Source organism: Onychostoma macrolepis, chromosome 17, assembly GCF_012432095.1.
Source record: "Onychostoma macrolepis isolate SWU-2019 chromosome 17, ASM1243209v1, whole genome shotgun sequence".
Taxonomy (NCBI): domain Eukaryota; kingdom Metazoa; phylum Chordata; class Actinopteri; order Cypriniformes; family Cyprinidae; genus Onychostoma; species Onychostoma macrolepis.
This window is the reverse complement of record NC_081171.1, coordinates 27824228-27847487: the sequence shown is the minus strand read 5'-3', so window position 1 is coordinate 27847487 and position 23260 is coordinate 27824228. Positions and strand designations below refer to the sequence as shown.

At 37.2% G+C, this 23260-nt stretch overlaps 1 protein-coding gene across 6 annotated transcripts in view; it reads right to left on the bottom strand.

Annotated features, from left to right (window-relative positions):
- arel1 (apoptosis resistant E3 ubiquitin protein ligase 1) overlaps nucleotides 1–23260 on the bottom strand; it is a 49641-nt gene that overhangs the window by 20987 nt on the left and 5394 nt on the right. For 4 of the 6 annotated variants that reach the window (XR_009266646.1, XR_009266645.1, XM_058748515.1 and 1 more), the window contains exons 5-19: nucleotides 21069–21140; nucleotides 13486–13712; nucleotides 13095–13332; nucleotides 9198–9367; nucleotides 8887–9067; nucleotides 6184–6428; nucleotides 6022–6099; nucleotides 5753–5894; nucleotides 5529–5650; nucleotides 5253–5328; nucleotides 4879–4988; nucleotides 4288–4467; nucleotides 3745–3870; nucleotides 2916–3045; nucleotides 2780–2838 (exon numbers count right to left, since the gene is read on the bottom strand). Coding sequence is in view for 4 of the 6 variants with exons in the window: in XM_058748515.1 (XP_058604498.1) it covers nucleotides 2780–2838; nucleotides 2916–3045; nucleotides 3745–3870; nucleotides 4288–4467; nucleotides 4879–4988; nucleotides 5253–5328; nucleotides 5529–5650; nucleotides 5753–5894; nucleotides 6022–6099; nucleotides 6184–6428; nucleotides 8887–9067; nucleotides 9198–9367; nucleotides 13095–13332; nucleotides 13486–13712; nucleotides 21069–21140 (2156 nt within the window). In the remaining 2 variants the exon portion in view is untranslated. The remainder of the gene's footprint in view (nucleotides 1–2779; nucleotides 2839–2915; nucleotides 3046–3744; nucleotides 3871–4287; nucleotides 4468–4878; nucleotides 4989–5252; nucleotides 5329–5528; nucleotides 5651–5752; nucleotides 5895–6021; nucleotides 6100–6183; nucleotides 6429–8886; nucleotides 9068–9197; nucleotides 9368–13094; nucleotides 13333–13485; nucleotides 13713–21068; nucleotides 21141–23260) is intronic. The other 2 variants (XM_058748517.1, XM_058748518.1) reach the window with 2 other exon arrangements.

Here is a 23260-nt window from a genome sequence, read left to right as displayed (position 1 = left end):
ACACTTCTACAGCTTTAATTAATCTTAATGTTACAAATGGGCTCTTACTGTAAAGTGTTACTATTTCATTTCAACAGTCATGCTTAAAGATGGGCATCTTTAAATATCCACACAAAGGCAATAGCATTAAAATTAAATACATATATTGTTTGTATACTTGGTCCGTGAACTTTTGCATCCATTAATGTTTCGGATTTTTAACCATTTTAACCATGGTTAGTTCACCCAAAAATGAAAATTCTGTCATTAATTACTCACCCTAATGTCGTTCCAAACCCGTAAGACCTTCGTTCATCTTCGGAATATAAATTAAGATATTTTAGATTAAATCCAAGAACTATCAGACTCTCCATAGACAACAACACAACTGAAATGTTCCCAGGTCCAGAAATGTAGCAAGAACATCGGTAAAATAGTTAGAAGATGAACGAAGGTCTTACGGGTTTGGAACGAAATGAGGGTGAGCAATTAATGACAGAAATTTCATTTTTGGATTTTAACAAGTTTTTTTTGGCCAAATTTTAAAAGCAATGCTTCTCCCGCATGTTCAGTTGAGAACTAGAGCCGTCTCTGGACTAATGCAGAGACTTGCATTAGTAGAGACAAATATGATTTTAAAATAGACATTGCAGAATCCTGGAAATTTTATCAATATGAAATTATATATTGTGGTATAATTTCATCATAATTTTGCAATCTGGGTCATGGTATAGGAGAGGACCAAGCTTGGTCGCTCAAAGCATACAGTACATCGTGCTAATGTGCAATGTGCTATGCACAAGAGGCTTTAATATACGGGGTAAATATATAGACATATTATAGAAATATTTAAAATTATAAATCTCCTGGTACAGGCAGGCCCAGTTCCAGAATCAAATCACTGAGGGTGCTTCTGAAATTAGTGAGGGTGCCTTAACATCATGAAAAACAAAACATGCTTATTTCACTGTTTATAATGCATACAATATGCTTAAAATGATTGTTCTTATATAGGCACTACTTTAACGACAAGACAGGGTGATGTAGTTGTTGGGGAAAAAACCTAATAAAGAATAGCATTGACAGCAGAAATAGTTGTACCCTCCATCATGTTTAAAGTTTATGGCCCGCCTAACTCGGAAACTCAGGTATCAAAATAATCTCTATATTTCCCAGTAGTAAATATGACTTGAGAGGCTGTTCATGTCCAATTTCTTATTTAGAAAACTCATAATTCCGATAGAAATTGAAGGCAGCATAAAGTGTGCTCTGGCCTGGAGCGTAAAGTGCAATGTGAGCAGGTAGTGGGGAGGAGGGACTGTCGCACTCGGGCTCAAGACAGTTCAAGACAACTGCGCCAAGTAGGAGTACAAGCTTTCATTTTTAACATTTTTTATGAAATACGAAAAACAAAAATTAGTTTGTGTTTGCTTATTCTATTCATCAGTGTTTGAACCATAAAAGAAGAAACCGCATTTTCCGTATTTCATTTCTGGATTAAAAAACGATAAAATGAATGGACACAAAAGTACACTGACCATAATCGCACACTTTATTTGCTTCCGTTTTAGAACACTTAATGATTATCTAATCAAAATAAAATATGTTAGTCACACACCTGGCAATAGCACAGGGCTGCCCGCGTCTAGGAGAACTTGCAGGTATCACACAAACCGGATGCGTCACATTCAGTTCTAAAACAGGTCTAAAACAGTTTATTTAAATCACCAAATGGGCAAAGGTTCACTGCAATAATGAGCACTGCGGCATAGATAAGTTTGAAGTTCGGTGTTTAAATAAACAGAGCAAACGGAAAGAGAAAGCATGATCTATAGCTCAATTTATGAAGCATACTTTATGAGAGCCACAGAAAGACAAACGATTCGCTGAAAATGCACAATACACAATTTTACAGCATAGGGTGAAGTCATTATGCACATTGACAACGATTTTGGACAAATATAATGTAATTTAATAGAAAACTATGTGATAGCACCCTATGGCGCGGCAGGATTTTCTGTCGACTGCATTTAAATCTGCATCTGAATTCTCCCGCTCTGTGCAGCACACAGACTCATGTGTCAAAACTAACAACACGAGGTGTCAGTGATTTGCGCCTCTAGAGGCTGCTCTCACACTGTATAATGACAGCGGACTACTTTTGCTGATACCCGATAGTTCTAGCAATCAACTCTCGGTGCCAATTAATTGGCAAAACTGATCAATCGGTCAACCTCTAAGAAAAGCTATGTGAAATCTGAGCTGGAATCAGACTGAAAAGGACTTCAAGAAATGAGATCTGAATAGGATTTAAAACCACATATGAATGCATCTTGAAATGGATTCATAAAAATCGTATTTGTCAGATTATGACCAGGTATGCACAAAAATCGGATTTGGACTGGCTGTCAGAGTCCAGAGATCAGTCAAGAAGTTGCTAGCTTTGGTGCTATGCTCTTTTTTTTTTTTTGGAAAAAAAGTTGGAAAAAATAAAAATAAGAAAGAGAAAAAATTGTGTTCCCTCTAGAAAGTATCAGCCAGGGGATGTTTATGAAACAGCTCATCAAACTGGTTTGAAATCCAAAGATATGTTTAGTAGGTGGATTTATATAACCAGGGTATGTAAACAGAACTGTGCTCAGATAAAGGGGTTCAGCTATGAAAACTATTGTTACGTGGTCTTTTTTTCTGGAAATCCTGTAACTATTTTTAAGGGAGCATTGTTAATACATTTCCATTATTGAATGATCTTCAATTCTTTTAATTTGCTGTATATCTACAGTTTAATGTAATTTCTCACCTCCAATTCATTCTCATCAAATATGGCCAGAAGGTTTTCAGGGACCAGTTCATTCAAACCTGAACAGAAGAGGTCATTCAGTTAAGGAGATTTCGTACAGAAGTCTAAATAAAGAGTCAGAAACTTGGGTTCTTACCTTTTAGGAAGTGTTCTACTTCATCTCGCACCTGACTGGCTAGTCTGTACTGGGCCAACAGGTTTAAGTAGTGAATTTTATTCTCATTTGTCACTGCAATTTGAGCACCACCAGATATCAATTCCACCACCTGTAATATTATTACTATTAGTGAAAGAGTACAACAAATATTCACCTGTACCCTGCAGGGGTATCCAAACCTGCTCCTGGAAGCCACTGTCCTGCAGAGTTTAGCTCCAACCCTAATTAAAATCACCTGGACCAGCTAATCAAGGTCTTTACACCCACATGATATTTCCAGGCAGGTGTGTTGGAGCTAGGGCTGCACGATATATTGCATGCGATAGTCATGCGCATCTAGTCAGTAAAGCCGGTTCCGTGATTAGCGCTAAATCTCCATCACCTGTTTTCAAATGGAGCGGCATTTAATACACAGAGCCGTAGTTCACTGACAAGCTACGCAATATCACGCTCAATATCGCAGGCGATTCATCTGCGATTCCGGCGCGGTGCGTAGTTTGTCAGTGAACCACGGCTCTGTGTATTAAATGCCGCTCCATTTGAAAACAGGTGATGGAGATTTAGCGCTAATCACGGAACCGGCTTTACTGACTAGATGCGCATGACTATCGCATGCAATATATCGTGCAGCCCTAGTTGGAGCCAGTTAAAAGCTAAACTCTGCATGATGTTGGCCTTTCAGGAACAGGATTGGACACCCCTGCCTTAAGAGCACTTTCATACACAAATGCACTTAACTGTATGATCATATTTTGAATCAAGAATAAAATGTAAAATATTCGTATTTCATTGAATTAATGATGACTACCTTTTCCAGGTGTCCTGACTTGCTATATTTTTCTTCTGCAAACACCAGGTCCATTTCACTGACATCGTTGTTAAGAATAAAGCATACCTTGGTTTTGTAAAATTCCTCATCATCAGTTTCAAAGTACTGCCAAAGCAAAGAAAAACAAAAAATAAACAAACACTCTCATATAATGTCAATCAAGGAAAGTAAGAGTATTTGCATACTTGACAGGGGCTCTGATATTCGAAACAGAACTATATACTTACTATGTTTAGATAAACCTCACATTTCAGCCTAAAAAAAAGTTTTTGTTTGTCACATATAATTAGTATGAACAGAAAGATCTCCCAAATAAAATCTAATTGGATTTGCATGAATCATGTAAATGGTCTTTTTCCAAATGTGACAAGTTTACAGGTATTCTTTACAAAATTTACACCCAAAGAGAGGAGATACTGTACGACTACTCATAAAATGAGTGTTCATTTGTAAAGGAGGCATAAACTATATCAGTACAGGTTAAAATTTAGATTTATTAGAAGGTTATGAATCAATTGTCACCTTATAGTTCATTCGTAATCCAATTATCTGAGCCAAGAAGGAGCGGGTGAATCGGGCTCGTACCAGCTGCTTGTAGGACCCACCTAAAGCTGATTCATACAGACATTTCCCCACCACTCGACCTGCAAACTCATACATTTTCACCCTCAGGTGAGGGGGGCGATCAGCATTTGGGTGGACCTGCCCAAAAAACATAGAACATCTCATTCCATCTCAACTCTTGACCAACATCAACATTAAAAAGTCAATGTGTATATCACGACAGTCCATTTAAAGGTGATGAGTGTAATTTTATCCCCTTTAAAATATCTTCTCATATCCCAGCATAACAGACAATCGTACAGAACTCTTTATGCACCTTACTTTGCAATGTTATAATAAGCGATTTTCTGTGAATGTGCAAGACTTCCAATTAATTAGTTGCTTTAGGTAAATAACTAGAAAAATAACAAAATGCAGTAAATACAATAAAACTATTTGTGCTACAAACAGTGTTAATAATTACAACAATACATCAAAATAATATGATAAGAAATACCAGTTTGCAATATCAAGCAGCATAAAAAGCTGTTTTGTACAGCTATGACTTACCAAACCTTGGTTGTTGTCACTAAAGCGTGTGAAAAGCTGGTTATTTGTATCAAACAGAGCCTTACAGATAAGCTCAAACCACTCACGCCGTGGCCCACCCCAGTCCAGAGCTAATAAACACACCCAAACACATAGAACAAAATCAACCTTTAAATATGATTATAGGTTTATTAATGGTTAAAAAATTAAAAAGTCATGAAATGTCACAATGAAAATAAATCTTAATGGTTAAAAAATAGGCTTTATTTAATTTTTTATTTTATTTTATGTACTTTATGTAATTTTATTTTATGTAATTTATTATGCTCTTGACAGGTTTTGTGAAATGCGTAAGAATAATTAGTATAACTAATAACATCAATTGTTTAACCAACCTTCCTCATCCTGGAACACAACTTCAAAGTTCTTACTCCAGTCCGACACAGAAAAGTTCCGTGTGGCCTTCAGAGACTGAAAAAAGGGGGAAAAGGTGTCACTTTTAATTCCCATAAAATTCAGAGACTGCACTACACCCAAGAAATAAAAAAATAAAAAAATCCAAGAAATAAATGGTACAGGGCTGCAGGCTTATATGAGTATTGAGAAACTTGTTCCATCTTTCTGTACTGTTCTGTATGGCACATGAGGAATGATCTGCCAGATGCGCTCACCGATTCAAGGAGTGAGTGACGGCTGATTTTCAGGCAGGTTTTAGTGCGAGGTCTCTTGGAGTGAATGTGTCTTAGCTCCCGCTGAAAAAAGTTCACTTTATCCTGAAAAGTTTCTGATCCACCTAGAAGATGCAAACACACACACAAAAAAAACAAAAACAAATCAATCACAACAATATATCTACATTTGATTGTATTTACGGCACACTGCCACTCACACTAACCAATATTCTTGTGGAGAAAGCGGATAAAGGTTGCAGCCATGATATTTCTGTCCTTACAGCTGAGCTCTACGGGAGGCTGAATCCCATCATCTACTACCAGTGTTAGGTATTTATGAACTGGGTCTGGTCCATGGTAAGTGAACTGCCAGAATTAAAACAAAAAGAAAAATATATATTCTTGAATAAAATAACAGCTTTTGCAGTCAGCAAAAGAATAGTGTTTTTGGTCAAATGGTTCAGAAAAGAAGGTAGTCTGAAAAAAAGATAACCTTAGTTCCAGGACACACACGGAAAGTGAAAAGGCGCCAAGGAATAATTTTCAGGTAAAACTCCTTCACGGAAAATTGCTGAAACACAATAAGTCAGTATTTAAATGAACAAAGAACCAATATTAACAAACGTAGCATCAGCCCATTAAAAATCAATTTTACCTTTGGTGAGATATAGCAATACACCTTTTTGGGTTTCTTGACCTTCTCTGACAGCCCCTCTACAGGGGAGTCGTGTTCCTCCTCATCATCACCCATGGAGGGCCGTCTCTGCAGGGCTAGCTGGGAGGAAGCTAGAAACTGCCAAGGACAACTACTGTAAGTGCCCATGCTGTAGAGGTAGGCCTCAAAGTAGATGCTTATGCCTGGGGTAGATACATTTTTCTCCACACAGTTCTTCTCATTTTCTGTGTGAGTGCACAATGGCGAAAAGACATTGAGAAAAGGTTACAGCAATGTGCTTCCACTCTTCTGGATGTTATGTATTCAATCTGCTGGGTTCTGTCTTTGTTGCCCTTACAATTACATTGCAATTACATTGAAGAGAATAACAGGGTTCCCACACTTTGATCACTAAAACTCCATGACTTCTCATTTCCACTCATTTATGATTATAGTGGAAAATGTTAATTTGCATATTACTGATCCTTGGAATTAACTGATTTTAAAGATGACTGTACAATTGCAATAAATAAATAAATTAATTAATTAATTAATTGACAGCAATGTGTGCCCAGCATTAGCATGCTAAATATCTGGACCTGTCGCCGAATCAGAGTCATGCAGTGTGAAATGTGTTACTGATATAGCCAGTGAAAGAGCATGATAGAGGGCATGGGAAAATTCGGGGGGTAGAGTCAGATCTGTAGAGAAATCTCATGCATGGCTTCTGAAAGCAACCATCTTCATTTTTTTTTCTTTTTTTTCTTTTTTACTGCAAACCAGTGTACAAACAACTTGTATTGTTAGCTTCTTGCGAGCTACAATTTCTAACAGGAAGAAATACAGTCTGACGTGTGTAGGGATGCAACGATTATAGATTTTGTTGGTACGATTATAGTCTGAGGAATAATCACGGTTACACGATTATTACGATTATTATGCATGTATTCATTTCACAACATAAAATCACATGAACACTCTTTAGTTATTAAAGTGTTATTGATTGCTGCCTTTTGAAACAGAAATAACACCTTAACCAATAATACAGCACAAAAAAAAAAGTACATCTCTCCTATTGGAATTAAAAAACGTGACCTCTGCTCTGTAAACATCCATGTCAGTATTTCCCTTTTGAAAATAACGAATGGAAGTAGATCACAAATGTATTTGGTGTTTTCATTTTGTATATTCTTTCTACATTTCTTTTGGACCTGATGTACAGAACTTGGAAAGATGGTGAAAAATAAATTGACTTATGAATAATACTATAACAGGGATGATAAATCTAAATATAAAATTATGATAAAATATAAGACTAATATTAACTTTATCCCACAGAGGGCACTGTTACTAATGAGGGGAATAAACTAAACTATTATTGTAATCAACTGTCATCCATACTTATTCATTTTAGTAATCTTTATTCATCTGATTTTATATATGGCCTGAGAAAATATCTATTATTTTGGTTTGTGAGATCGAGATCGAGCTGCCCACACAAACATTTAGGAGGACAGAAACGTGTTGTCAACGCTGCCCAGCGACTTTCATTAATAAAATAGCTTATAGAGACTGGATCGCTTCATTATATTAATCAGCAAAGAGGGGGTAAAATGACTGTTTAAATAACTAAACTCAAATCTTCATTGTTTAAAGTGACGCGCAGATGCAGGTAGGCTAATTCACACACTCTCTCACCGCACTATTTCATCTCTGAAGCGGGCAGAATGTTAGAGATAACGAACTTCGCGTCAGGTGGTCCTTGCCTTCACGTTGTGCATTAAAATCGTTTATTGCACAGGAGAACAGGTTGGCAAGCTGTGCATTATCCCTTATGTATTCACTCTTTAGCAATTTTTACGGCACTATTTAAATGACGCCCTGGTCATTCTTGATGTACCTGAAATGGTCCCACACTATCGACTTCAGTCATTTCTCTGGTGGAAATAAAGGATCGCTGTTTGGTTCCTCTGTCATAGTTAATCTAGTAGCCTCCGTGTCTCTGATAAGCACGGCATTTTAAACTGGTGCACCGCTAGTGTAACTTAGTTTTCGTTTTGCTCTTGTTTCAACAGTTCCATTCCGTGCAACAGAAACACTCGGTGTAGCGGAGCCTTTACGATTAATTAACCGTGACGTTTTAAAGCGCGGTTAATCGTAAAACCGGTTAATCGCTGCATCCCTAGATGTGTGATCTTACATTATTTCCTGCATCACTTCTCGCATGTGTTTGGTTGTGAAACGTAGTTTGTAGATCAGACAAAATTGTCAGCGATTCTTCCTATTGACATGTTGGGTGACCCCTTGTCTCAGATTCGTATTGAGAACACGATAAGAGTATTTCGGGATATAGCATTGGTCTGGAAGCCCTGGGTTACATTAATAGTAGCTTTATTTGACTGGCAACAACTGCCTGTTCAGTTATTGGTTCAAGTCTGTTGAACACCACTGAAACAGACTGGGCCAAAACCTTGTCACGTATTACATTTAGTTTCACCAATTTACTACCCATGTTGCATGTCTTTCGAAAAATTGTGATTTAATGTAATGGAAAAATTAAGCAAATTCTTTTTGAAAAGTTGTCATTTTCTTACATTTTATCCAGTAAACACACTGGAAAATTAATGGAATTTGGTGACAAGGTGGGATCCATGTTGGTAAAAAGTCTCTACAACAACCTCTCCAATGCCAAGATTAACTCACCGCTGAGTACAATGATGTCAAACTCCCCATTGCTAAGAGGCTGGTCCCTGTATGAGATGCATGCTCTGAAACAGCCTTTTTTCCTGAAGGTAAGCTTCATCAGAACTTGGCACTGTGGCTTGTTTGATGATACCGATGTACTGTAGCAATCATCTGAGCTCTCCTCATCCACTGTGCCCAACTGTAGGATCAGTAAGAAAAAGAGGTCTGAATGGAAACTCAGCAAATTCTGCTGGACATGAAACCCCTTTAATGCCAAGACATATATCCAAACTTTGAAAAAACTCTGGGTATGCAGTAAGTGTCCTTACCGGGTGGACATGCATGCTGTAATTGACCTCATCCACAAGTGAGACAGAGTTACTGGTGGGGTTGCCATACTCATCCCGTGGTTCTATCTGCAGCGTGTGCTGCTGGCCATAAGTCAGAACCAGTGTTGAGAAGTGATACGCTATCTTTGTTTTGGATGGGACCACTGTACCTGCAACACATGCAATTCATGTAACTTGTCATCAGCGTCTTTTCATTTTACTACAAAAGAAAGTTTTTCTAAATGCACAGCTTAATGTAAGCTTAAATGTAACAACATATTACCAGATAATTATTTTATACTACTAACAAAAAAAGTATTAAAAAAAGGACTTTTTTTTTTTTTAGAGACTGCAAACATACATATTTTAACTTACACTGGAAGACAAGTTGTTGGGACAGCAGAATGTTTCAAAATGATATAATAATGATTTATTTCTAGTTACTAATTACTATAAAATAACAGTTCTGCTGTTTTTCATACTTGTAAATGGTAGTGAAATGTTTTTGCTTCCTTTCATCAAACTATCTTGCAAGTCTTTGACAGTAAATTGAGAGGTTTTACTCAGTTGCTCTAATCAAACATTTTATTCTCCTTGATGATTTTGTGCCTTTTCTTCTACACCCTCAAAGCTTTTCTGGTACAACATATTTTAAACTTATGAATAAGGCTGTCAGCTGTGTCTCGAAGAACTTTTGTGAGAGCTCTTTTGACTTGGCCATATTTGCTACTCAACTTCAGCACATGCACTGGCTAAATGTATGTGTAACAACTCAAGTTAATTCAGTTTTGTTACAGTGTTTCCAAAGGCTTAATTGTGTTTTAACACAATTTTGCACAATACTACTTAAATAAGTGACTTATTATATTAAATAAGTGCTATATAATTATTACATAGCTGTATTGCTCAAAAAAAAAAAAAAACATAATACATTGACATCACTTTTAATTTGCCACTAAAGATGCAATTTTTAAACTCTGAAACTTCAGAAACTTATATTACAAGCTTACATTTGTAAATTATTACAATCTCTGGTGAGTTTAATTATTTTGACTGAAATTTTATGTAGTGTCCTACATAACTTGTAAGATGCATGCGTTTGAACAATCATGATCAACTGAACCTAGTTGTAAGAATGTAAGAAATGTCAATAATTTTAATAATGTCAAAAATGGCCAGATCTTACAGATGCTTGTCTACAGGGATATATGGCTGCAAAACAAACAAACACCACACTCCTTAGATGTTAAAATGCAAGACTGTAAGCATGACCAAAAAACACAAATTGTTGAGTTGAGAAATGTCAAATATGACCTTTCATTATTATATACGCTGCTCAAAAAAATTAAGGGAACACTTAAATCATACACTGGATCTTAATGAATGAAATACTAAAGTTGAAAATCTTTCCTAATTTATTTAGAACAAATTTATGTGACAATGGTCAATGGAAACCAAACTCATTAACCCACTGAGGGCTAGATTAAAAAAAAAAAATCATCCCACAGAAACAGGCATGAATTTCATCGAAGCAACTCAAGGTCAGTCAGTAGTGTGCATGGCCCCCACGTGCCTGTATGCACTTCCGACAACATCTGGGCATGCTCCTGATGAGATAGCAGATGATGACATGGGGGCCAGACCTAGATCAGGGCATCACTGAGCACCTGGACAGCCTGTGGTACTACGCTCCGGCTTTGGATGCTCCAATACATAACATAGCAGAGATTCTCATTTGCATTTAGGTCTGGGGAACATGAGGGCCAGTCAATGCCAACAACAGCTCTGAAGATTTCATCCCGGTACCAAACAGTAGTAAGGGCACCGTTGGCTAGCAACATGGAGGTCTGCGTGACTCTCCAAGGATATTTCTCCCCAGACCATCACTGACCCACTACCAAAATGGCACCATTGGTGGACCTGGCAATTGTGGTGTTCTCTGGCAAATGCAAATCGAGCTGCAAAGTGCTGGACTGTGAGCACAGGTCCCATTACAGGACGTCAGGCCCTCATGCCCATAGGTTGTAAAAAACGCCTAAAATTAAATTCTTGAAGAAACGGAGTAAACTTTCACAAGTAAGAATGTGTTGTTTTGTGCTTTTAATATGCATTAACTCAATATTACAGGTTTTTAAACTAAAGTACCTTTTAAATGCCTTGTTGGCTTTGTCTTGTTGTATTGTTATTGTCTTGTTAGTTTAGCAAAAGCATCTTCTGAAGTCTACTGAAGATATAAAGATTTATACATGCATGTAACCGGCAACTTGCTCAGAGCCCGTATTTATCAAGCCTCTAGAATTACTCTCAAGAACACTGCTAAGAATTGATTTAAGTGTAAAAAAAAAAGCGAAGTGTAGGACTAAATCTTAAGTGTCAGTCTTAGAGATGATTCACGACACTTTGCTGTGCCACAAACGGGATTTTGGATGACGACATACGCATGGACCAATCACTGAATAGATTTCCTTATTTAAGAATATTCTCAGATAAATTCACATTGAATGGTTAAATTCCTAATAGGAGATTCATTCAACACACATTTAACACACATTTGATGATAAATAATTTTCAAGAGAATACATTATGGCAAGGAAACGAAGCGTCATCACAACCTTCAATTTAGGTTTGTGCTGATAGACGATAGTATCGTGTATTGACGAGACATGTGCAGTGTAAATAAGGGGTAAGAGATTTATTCATCATAGGGTGTAGGTAGCTTCACCAATCATAACGGGAGTGTTTTTTTAAAGAGCATATAATACTCACGCTAGACTGAAGTCAGTTATGATGTTCTTTGGTAATGTAAATGTTCTTTGCTCGTTTTGAATAACTAAGGAAATGTAACCGTTTGATTAACTCGTCATCAAACATTTCAAGAACATTCTTCCTCGCCTGAAAGATCTGCGCTCTGTCTCTTCAGCGCCATCACAAGCCCAACTCCTAACCACTTGAGAGACCTCTCGAGCTGTCTTAAATAACTGGGAGAGTAAGAGTGATTCTTAGCTTTAAGAAATTTGATAACTTGCTTTTATACTTAAGTTTGAAAGTAGGTGTAAATTTCATAGATTCTCAGCACTTAAGACTAAAATGGCACTTTGAGAAGCTTGATAAATATGGGCCCTGGAGTGTTCACGGACATTCCAATATACCGGATAGCTTAAGTATAGCAGCCCATAGAAACAGCGGCTAATAGGGCATCTAGCTATACATATCTATGCTCATGCCACCCTCATAGAGTCTGTTTCTGACAGTTTGGTCAGAAACATGCACAGCTGTAGCAACACAAAACTAGAGACAAATCAGTCATGAAGGGTAATCTGTGGCCCTACCTGCAAAACCATTCCCATTTTGGGGGCCGTCTTGCTGTTGCCTATCTAGAGTACTTGTTGACACTTTCATTGTTGTCACTCATTTGCACAAAAGCAGGTAAAACTGATTCAAAATCACTTATTCTGTACAGTTTGATATCCCTAAAGTTTAATAGATTGGTGTCATACTGTGATTATTAAGTGTTCTTTTAAATTGACTGAACAGTGCATATTTGCACACACACAGTCGATATAATCTATAGTCTACGCGCCCCTGTTAAAACTGCAGCTTTTTGCGATGTAAAAAGCAATATAAATTAAGGCAACAAAACAAGTAGAAGCTACAAAAAAAATGAAGACTGTTATTCATAAAGACTGGCTGCTGTATTAAAAGCAGAAGGTCTTTCAACCAAGTATTATATGAGGATTGTGGGTTGCATATAAGTAAAATGGGTTATATTCCTAGAGTTTTATAAATTGTGTATTCTAATTCTGACATTTAGGATGAAACCTTGTATACGAGGTCCCTCATTCCAAACACAGAGAGTATTAGAAAAGTAAGAATTAGGAATCTGTACTTGCATTTTACCTGGTTGGAATATCTTGTAGTAAGGGCTGTAAGCCACATTCAGGCCTCCAAGTTTGACAGCTACTTCGTAGCGTCCAGCCTTACGCACAGTGAAGGCCACTTTGACTACATTTGACTCGGGCTCCTGAAGGACCTCCTGGGTCACAGGGACTTCTAAAGCCAGCTCTATGTGAGTGATGTTCACCCTCAATCCCACAGGTCTGTGTGCAGGAAAAGGCTGGCCATTTTTGTAAAAGAGCTGGGAGGGGGATTTCAAAACAACTAATAAATACATGAACTGTAGTCATTTTAACTGAGCTGCATAAAGCATCAATGTATAGTCAATTACAGAGTCAGTAAAGACTATACAACATGAAAACAACTTTCTGAGGAAAAACTTGTGATTGGTCACCTGCACTCGGAAACTCATGGTTTGACCCACTTCCTGTGGCTCTTTCCAGTCCCAGGAGACCTTGCATGAGCGTGGGTCCAAATAATTACCCCGCACATAGTCATAGATACTGCGGTCCCCATGTCGGGCAGGGTCATCATTCTGTAAGAAGCTGACCACACGAGCAGCAAGCTCACACAGAAATTTGATGGTAAAGACGAATGCGATGATGGAAACAGTTATTCCACCTAAAGAGAGTATATGAGTCTTAAAATACTGACAATTAATAAATGTAAAAGATAACATGTTTAGGGACCAATTCTCAGTATGAACTAGTTGTTTTTTAGCATGCATACTACTAGCATATTGGTTGTTTATCAGCACTTATAATGCGTTATTCTGCATAAACATAATTTAGAGATCCCTTAATCCTACCCTACCCCACACCTAAACTTAACAACTACCTTACTATAATAAGCAACAAATTAGTTTACTGAGGCAAAAGTCATAGTTAAGACTTAGCTCATAGTGAAAACTGGTCCCCAAACTAAAGTGTGACAACATAAATTTAAATCCAAGAAAATGAAACCAATAACATAAAAAAAAAAGAATTGGTACAAAAGTAATAACGTAATCAGAGCAAAAGTGCTTAACAGAAACTTGCATGAATTCAGAAAAATCTGTATCATTTACTCTAAAATGGTATGATTTTATTTATTTTGTAGAACACATAATGATTTTTTTTATGAGTGCTTACTTCTCTCTTTTCCAAACAGCAAAAGAATACAATGACCAGAGGTTGTGAAACTCCAAAAAGGTGTGTGTGTGTGCGTTTTGTGACAAATGAGGACATGAATTTGTATAATGACAAGGGTATGACATAGGTATTACAAGGAGGTGGTGACTTTTCAGGACATTACCCCATGTCCCCACTTTTCAAAACGCTAATAAATCACACAGAATGGAGTGTATTGAAAATCTGAAAAAGCACAAAGTTTCCTGTAAGGTGTAGGATTGGTGTAGGGCAATAGCACATACAGTTTGTACAGTATAAAAACCATTACGCCTATGGGATGTCCCCACTTTTCACAAAAACAAACATTTGTGTGTGTGTGTGTGTGTGTGTGTGTGAGAGTGAGTGAATGAATGAATATGAAATGTACTATAAACAATCAAATAACTTCAATTGATGGTTAACAAGTAATATTTGATATTTCAGAAAGTACTAAGGTGCTATATATGATTTTTCAACCTTTAAATGTTGTACAGGATCACTGCATCTCAGACCAAAACAAATGTGCCAACGTGTAAATGAAATTTAGATACCTTTGGCTTTTGTAAACAATATCAAGTGATGTGGTAAGCATTATGCTAATACAGAAACATGGCATGTGGAAGTTGGCCTTCAGCAAAAAGCGTTGTACTGCACATCTTGTTTTTACACTCTCGTAGCCTCCTATAAATGCGGAGATGGCCAACACTTTCAACGGGAGGTATACAATAAACACAAAACAATGAAAAACTAAACAAAAAAGCTTGGATTAAAACACACAGAGAGGTTAGATTTCACTCTCTGCTAACAATGCTATTATGGCACTCGCTCTTTATACAACAAATAGAGGTTTGCAGATTCTTTATATATGTAAAAATCGTATATAGCACTTTTAAAGAAATTAATTTAAAAAAAAAACTTTTTTATACAATTATCAAATAATCAATTAAATTATTAACATTCACTGATCATTAAACGGAGGTCTAATGCTATTTCATGCATTCTGAGTTATCTACAGTGTTAAAAGAGTTGGATTTAATGTATGACGGAGTAATTCTACGCAGTAAGTAATAGGAATAATATACTCCTTCCGGATTTGTCTAAGTTTCAGAAAGTTTTTTTTTGACGTCATGAAGGGAGGAATTCCTTGTATGGGCATTTCTCCCAAAAGAGCGCGCGCACATATCGACCAGAAGGTGAGCGAGAGCATGCCCTTCAACATCATCAGCAGCGCTGCACAGGACTTGCTAAACAAAAATGTCTCTAAAAAGGAGTGTGTTTTTGGATGTGAGGGAACGATAACGCTGGGCTCTTTGGGAAGCTGAACATGGTTAAGTGAACAGTGGATGCTGTTTGTTTTTCTGGGGCAGAAACAGAGTTTCACAAGTGTTTATTTGTTTCCGTCATTTGGGTGATGAATGTTTTATAAACAAGGCCCAGTTCGGCACTGGATTTGCACATCGCTTGATACTAAAAGACCAGCGATAAAAGATCCTGGTCATGATTCGGAACCGGAGGCGGTAAGTGAAACTGCGTAAAATTTGTGTTTTGTTGGCAATCGGCACACAAGTGCTCGCCACTCTTTAGCTCCGCCCATGGTGCGCCTCCAGGAGCTCGGCTGTTTTCAGACAGAATCGAAAAGCTGTATCTTTCTTTTATGAATATAAAACTTCAGACTCTTTGGAGAAATGAACGATGCAATACTACTAAAGATCAGGGACGGTGTAAGGGTGGTTAGGACGATTCCAAGGGTCCGGTGTTAGAGGGGGCCCCCCGACGGGGGAACGCAAATTCAAATTAAAATAATTTTTTGTACTTTCTAGTGCCTGACAGCCCCTGGTCCCCGCATGTGTTTGCTGGATAGGAATGAACTATGTAAATGTAATTAAATTTTTTTCTTTTGTGTTTCATGAAAAAAAAAAAAAAAATCATACTGGGTTGGAACAACATGATAGTGAGTAAATGATGAATTGACTGTTTAATGATATATTAATGCAGTGAATTCAGAAAACAATTATTATTTGGAAATGTAAACATATGTCCAACTAGCAAAAAGTCTTTTAATTTGTTCTAAACAAAATAACTTAATTAAACAATCAGTAACATTTCTAAGACTGTGATGACAGTACTGTATACAGTGTATATCATAGATCATGCTATTCATTGCCAAAAAAAAAAAAGGTAATTCCACGAAATTGGTGCCTTATCCACTTGAAAAAAAAAAAATAAAATAAGTTTAATCCAACGTTTTTAAATATCCATGAAATGAAGACACCTTAAAATTACAAGGAATTGCATTGTGTCATTTATTATTTTATGACTATTTTTCTATCTCATGTTTTGGTATTTTTGTCAATCCTGTTACTGACACAAACATTACTAGATACTATATTTTAATTAAAATTATGTGATAGTTTTCACATATATGAGCAGCATTTTATTCCCTCTTTTTACTGGGATTGTTTCAAATTTTGGATGTTTAAAAATATTTTTATATTTATCATTCAGATGACCAAGAACATCCTAATTTTGAAGGGTGACCACATCAATTAAGAACAATATAGTGAAAGTTACAATGGAAAAACCTGTATCAAATATAATTTTTATTAAATTAATGACAGTAACAGGATTGATGTCATAGTCACAGGACTGACCAGAGTAACAGGGATGACAGGACACACATTCTTCATCACACTGCACTTATTTGTTTACATAATACTGTACAATATAACTATTTTAAATTGCATTATATTATTTTGCACTTACTTGGTAGAGTTGTATGACAATAGTAAAGTCAATTTTTCAGTTTAAGTCAGTTCATTGTTGATTTAATGTTTTATGGGTATTGCAATTAGATTACATTTGTCTGTGTACCCTCACAGAACTTCAAATACTGATCTGGTTAAATTAGGCAAGGAAGATGATCAGATCTTGGTCTTTCTGTGACCATCTAAAACCAGACCAAGATCTTGACTTTCTTGAACATTGCAAGACTGGGGTGAAGGTCTGCAGTCACCTTGCTGCTCTTGTTTGTAATTGAATTTACATGGATGCATTATTGACGATGAGTTATGGGAAAAAATGAGTTTTATTGAGACTGATCATCCTATCCCGGTCATTAACAACAACAGTAATAGTAACAATACCAATAATACTAACTAAAAATGTAACTCATGCTCATATGCCACTGAATGATACAGTGGGGGAAAAAATTATTTGATACCCTGCTGATTTTGTCCATTTGCCCTCTGACAAAGAAATGATCAGTCTATAATTTTAATGGTAGGTTTATTTGAACAGTGAGACAGAATAACAACAAAAAAATCCAGAAAAACGCATTTCATAAAAGTTATAAATTGATTTGCATTTTAATGAACGAAGTAAGTATTTGACCCCTTCGCAAAACATGACTTAGTACTTGGTGGCAAAACCCTTGTTGGCAATCACAGAGGTCAGACGTTTCTTGTAGTTGGCCACCAGGTTTGCACACATCTCAGGAGGGATTTTGTCCCACTCCTCTGCAGATCCTCTCTAAGTCATTAAGGTTTCGAGGCTGACGTTTGGCAACTCGAACCTTCAGCTCCCTCCACAGATTTTCTATGGGATTAAGGTCTAGAGTCTGGCTAGGCCACTCCAGGACCTTAATGTGCTTCTTGATGCCTTGGCCATGTGTTTTGGGCGGGTGTGCCTCACACGTCCTAAAAAGTGAAGCTGCACTTTGATCGCCCCCTGGTGGCTGGCTGCAGTACAGGTCATAAACCCCACCCTCTCTATGTAAACGAATGGGACTTGAGTCAAAATAAAAAAATTACACTTCCAATACAATTTTCCGAAATAAGGTTTTGGGCATTTAAGGTAGTTGTCATCACGCTGATATATGTTCAATTGTTTGTTTTTGTGTCAAGTTTGGTTTTAGCTAGCAATTTGATGCTATAAAAACGGGGCGTGTCGTTATGGTTGATTGGGTCTGCGGGAGTTTGGGCGGGAGTTTGATAAAAGGGTGTTAGGGTTAGGGTTCCACCTCACAACACTACTGCGCAGACTTTGGCTCCAAATGATGTCATTGACTCACGATGGCAGCAGCCATACTGAGATGCTTTGGCTTCACTTTTCTATAGTGGAAGGAAGTGGAGACGCGTCGTCCATCTTTTTTTTTTACAGTCTATGGTTTTGGGTCATTGTCATGCTGGAATACCCATCCACGACACATTTTCAATGCCCTGGCCCTGACGGTACATGGCCCCATCCATCATCCCTTTGATGCGGTGCAGTTGTCCTTTCCCTTTAGCAGAAAAACACCCCCAAAGCAATCTTGTCCCTGACATCCTTGGACAGCTCTTTGGTCTTGGTCATGGTGGAGAATTTGGAATCTGATTTGCAATCTGATTGATTGCTTCTGTGGACAGATGTCTTTTATACAGGTATTAAACTGGGAGTCTAAACTAATCAGCTCCTTACCTGTATAAAAGACACCTGGGAGCCAGAAATCTTGCTGATTGATAGGGTATCAAATACTTATTTCACTCATTAAAATGTAAATCAATTTATAACTTTTTTTTAAATGCATTTTCTGGATTTTTTTGTTGTTATTCTGTCTCTCACTGTTCAAATAAACCTACTATTAAACTTATATACTGATCATTTCTTTGTTAGTGGGCAAACGTACAAAATCAGCAGGGGATCAAATCATTTTTCCCCCCACTGTATAGGCATTAGCTCAATAATACACCCAGAGTGACCTTTAAACATGTTTGCATTTTACACAGACAATCTTTAAAAACAGGGTGACACCTAATCTACAGCGGGTAAAATAAGTACTGAACACTTACCATTTTTCCTAGTAAATATATTTCTAAAGGTGCTGTTGACTTGAAATTTTCACCAGATGTCAGTAAGAACCCAAGTAATCCGTACATACAAAGAAAACAAAACATATAAATTCAGAAATTAAGTTGTGTGTAATAAAATGTAATAACACAGGGAAAAAGTATTGAACACATGAAGAAAGGGAGGTTCAAAAAGGCATGGGAGGCCAAGACACCAGATGAAATGTATCAGTAATTTGAAAGCAATCCTGCCCCTAGTCAGTGGAAATTATTTAGCTGATTAGCAGGTTCAGTCCCAACACCTAGAATACCAGGATGACGAAGATGAAACAAGGATAGACATTTCAGCAAGACAATGACTACGTTTACATGCGCACGAATAATGCGATTATTTACAATAATCAGAGTAAGGACTTAATCGCATGATGATGTTTACATGTCAAGAGCAAAGTTCTTACTCCCGTTTACATGCAATTTCCATTATTCTTAATATTCGCTAAGAATTGTGGTTATTTTTTTTTTACTGCCATTATTCACATACCCCACTGCACAGCACAAATGATGGACTCAGAAAGAGCAGATGTGTTACTGGCCGCTGTTTTAATTTATTTACGTCTAATTCATAATGATTTTGTATGGCTGTATTCCACGCTTTTTCGGCGCCATAGAAATGTGATGGAATATGTTTGCCTACGCTGCCCTCACGTTCTACTCGCCGTTTCTGGATGAGGGTAAAGAACAGAGACTGGTGGCAGCGAGTTGTGTTTTCCCCAGAATGCGATGCTTTCTTCCCCGCCATCGTTTGTAATCTCCGTATTATTACAGGTGCGTGTCACGTTATTCATATATGTCACAAGCGCATGCGCACTTTGGTCAGAGAGGCAATACTGCGATTAAGGTGTTTACATGCCTGTATATTTCGAATAAAATCAGCGTACGCCACCTATGTTAATACGATTATGCTTGCTGTGATTATGAGCTTAATCACATTATTTAGATCGAAGTATTGCGTTTACATGAGGTAAAGATTAATCGCAATATTGTCAAAATCTCATTATAATCGCATTAAGAGGGTGCATGTAAATGCACTCAATGATCCAAAATCTAGCCAAGAAAACTCTCAATTGGTTTCAGAGAAAGAAAATAAAGCTGCTAAAATGGCCCAGCCAATCACCTGAGCAATGTATGTGACTAGTTTATCCATACAGGAGGCGTCTTAAAGCTGTCATTACCAACAAAGTCTTTTGTACAAAGTATTAAATAAAATTCAGCAGTTCAATACTCCACCCCCCCGTGTTATTCCATTTATTACACATAACAATTCCTGAACTTATTTGTTTTGTTTTTTATTTCTATGTATGGATTACTTATGTTGTTACTGACATCTGGTGAAAATTTCAAGTCAACGGCACCTTTAGAAATATATTTTCTGGGAAAAATGGTGACATGTTCAATATTTATTTTACCCGCTGTATGTCATCCCTGTTACCCACATGTCAGAAACTGTTACCATGAAAATTACAGGGATGACAATAACAGGTTTGAGTTTGACGATTTCAAACTAATTTGCTCATTTCTAGCTAATAGTCAAGTTCACTCAAAAGCACTTGTTATACACTTTGGAAGGATTTTACTTGTAGATACTGATTATATTAATAATAGTTTATAATGTAATAAATAATTGTTTAAATTTACATTTTAAAAATAGCAACAGTATTGACACTGCATGATGACCCCCTGATGACCTTACCCTTATCAGCATAAATGCTATTTAAATTAGTTAAAACAATATTTAATTGACTTTTTTGATGTAATATTGATGAAAGAATACATAGTATTGTTAGGTTTTTAAAATGCAAATTTATTTGTGGTTATATTAAATCTATTTCTGATTATTTCTTAGGGATGTAAAAGGCACCGATTTTGTGGAATGACCCAAATATTTATCACATTTTAGAACTACATAATTAAGTTTTAAAAATACTGGTATCAAGTGATTGACTTACCAATCACGTAAAACATGAGGTCCCTTATCAGAAAGCACAGAGCAATGGTACAGCCAAATATCAGAGCTCCTGCTGAAAGGTGAGACATTAAAACAAACTTCATATGAATCACATCATCATTAAATCATTAATACCAATTCCTTTTTTCTTTATTTTGCTCTCTGATTTAACAAAAAGAACAAATCAAAGGAGCAAAACCCACGAGGTTATATCCCGCTCATGCGAGGTTATATTCCGCACCCACACGCTCCCGTGATATATTCACTCTTTGTTCACCCGCTGTCCGCTTAGAATAATTTTCTTCTCGACCCGACCGTTCCAGCTAAATTTAGATCTCGTTTCCAGAATCTCACATTTAAATTTCCGCTACTGAAAGAAAGAGAGAGATGGGCTAACAAATAAAAACGTAGTCTGCACAAAATTGTATTAGTTATTTTATTCGTCTTGTCAAGAGTCTTGAATTTATTGACAGCAAAATGTTAAACGAATTTTGTGTCTTTATTATGCATGCACTTATTTTATTTGATGTGTTTTGGACTGTTGAACAGAAACACCCACCCACCGCAATGATAACGCTTGGAATAGCCAGGACAATTTTTAAAGGGGTCATATGATGCGATTTTAAGTTTTCCTTTCTCTTTGGAGTGTTACAAGCTGTTTGTGCATAGATAAGACCCCTGAAGTTGCAAAGACTAAAGTCTCAAAACCAAAGAGATATTCTTTATAAAAGTTAAGACTCGACCACACCCACCTAAAACGGCTCATTCAAACACGCCCCCACATGTCTACGTCACAGTGTGGGGAGATTTGCAAAACACAGCCCAAATGTATACGCAATGAAAGAGGGCGTGATTTTTATTCTCGCTGTAGTATTGTAGCCTACAATGCCAGCTGTGCACAAATGTTGTTTCTATAAAGTGGGGCAATTCCAACTTTGCAAGGACAGTCTGGCGCTTCTGACTCACAGCCTATAAGTACATTTTCTTATTTAAAGAATTTGCCACTGACTATTCAAACACGAGTTTTGAGCAGTGTAGAGTAGTGCTTGTTGTTTGTCATTTCTCCGATCACAAATACAGACATAGTAATGTTTACCCGGCGCAATGCAACGCATCATTATAATCAGTAATTATGTCCCCACTGGATGCAACAAATGCCTTGTTTATAATGGGTTTTACTGTTTTTGTGTTGTCGCGGCGGGACACGGCATCACAACATGGTAAGGGGCGTAACATTTCCGTCTCACGCTTGAAGTGTTCGGCCAATCACAACGCACTGGATAGCTGGCCAATCAGAGCACGCCTCGCTTCTCAGAACGATGAGCTTTGTAAAAATCATGTACAGTAATAACGTACAAGTAATAACAATAATGTACAGTATATGGAAAATGTGTTTTTTGAACCTTAAACCGCATAAACACATTGCATTACACCAAATACACCACATTATGTTCTTTTTAGCAACTTCATATGACCCCATTAATATAACTCCGACTGGATTCGTCTGAAAGAAGAAAGTCATGCATACCTAGGACGCCTCGAGGGTGAGTAAATCACAGGCTAATTTTCATTTTTGCTGAATAACCCTTTAAAGCATATTCTATTACACCCAATAAACAAAATTATCGGTGTCTTAAATTATTCATGAGGCTGCGTGTTCTTATCCTATGAGAAGACACTTTGCTTAATTATTCACAACAGAATGTGTTGATTTGCTATGACAGACACTTCAGACTGTGAGATCACGCACATTAACTGAGAGAAATGTTCATGGATCGAAGGAGAGCATTTGTTTTTGCTTTGTAATAACAGTCCGGCACAAACGCGATTCATTCACTTAGCGTGTGACGTCATAGAGGCCAAGGCCCCTCCCATGACTGTCGATTGACAGTAGCGATTTACCTCAGACCCACCCTGAGTGAGCTGTAAACAGGCCACCATTGTTTCGACGCCGGAGCAGGTGTAGACCAGAATGATTCCCAAGCGATTGAGGTGTCTTGTTATTGGATGTAATAATGAACATAGCAGTCGTCATTTACTCCTGACATCTGAGCCGCTGAAGACACAGTCGATTACCTGGGGAATGCACCCCCGATCTACCTAAACGAGTCTATGTTCGTGCGAATCATTCGTGATCCAGCATCACCTACAGAAGTGATTATAAGTTTTTTTTAATGAATTTTGCAAATCGCC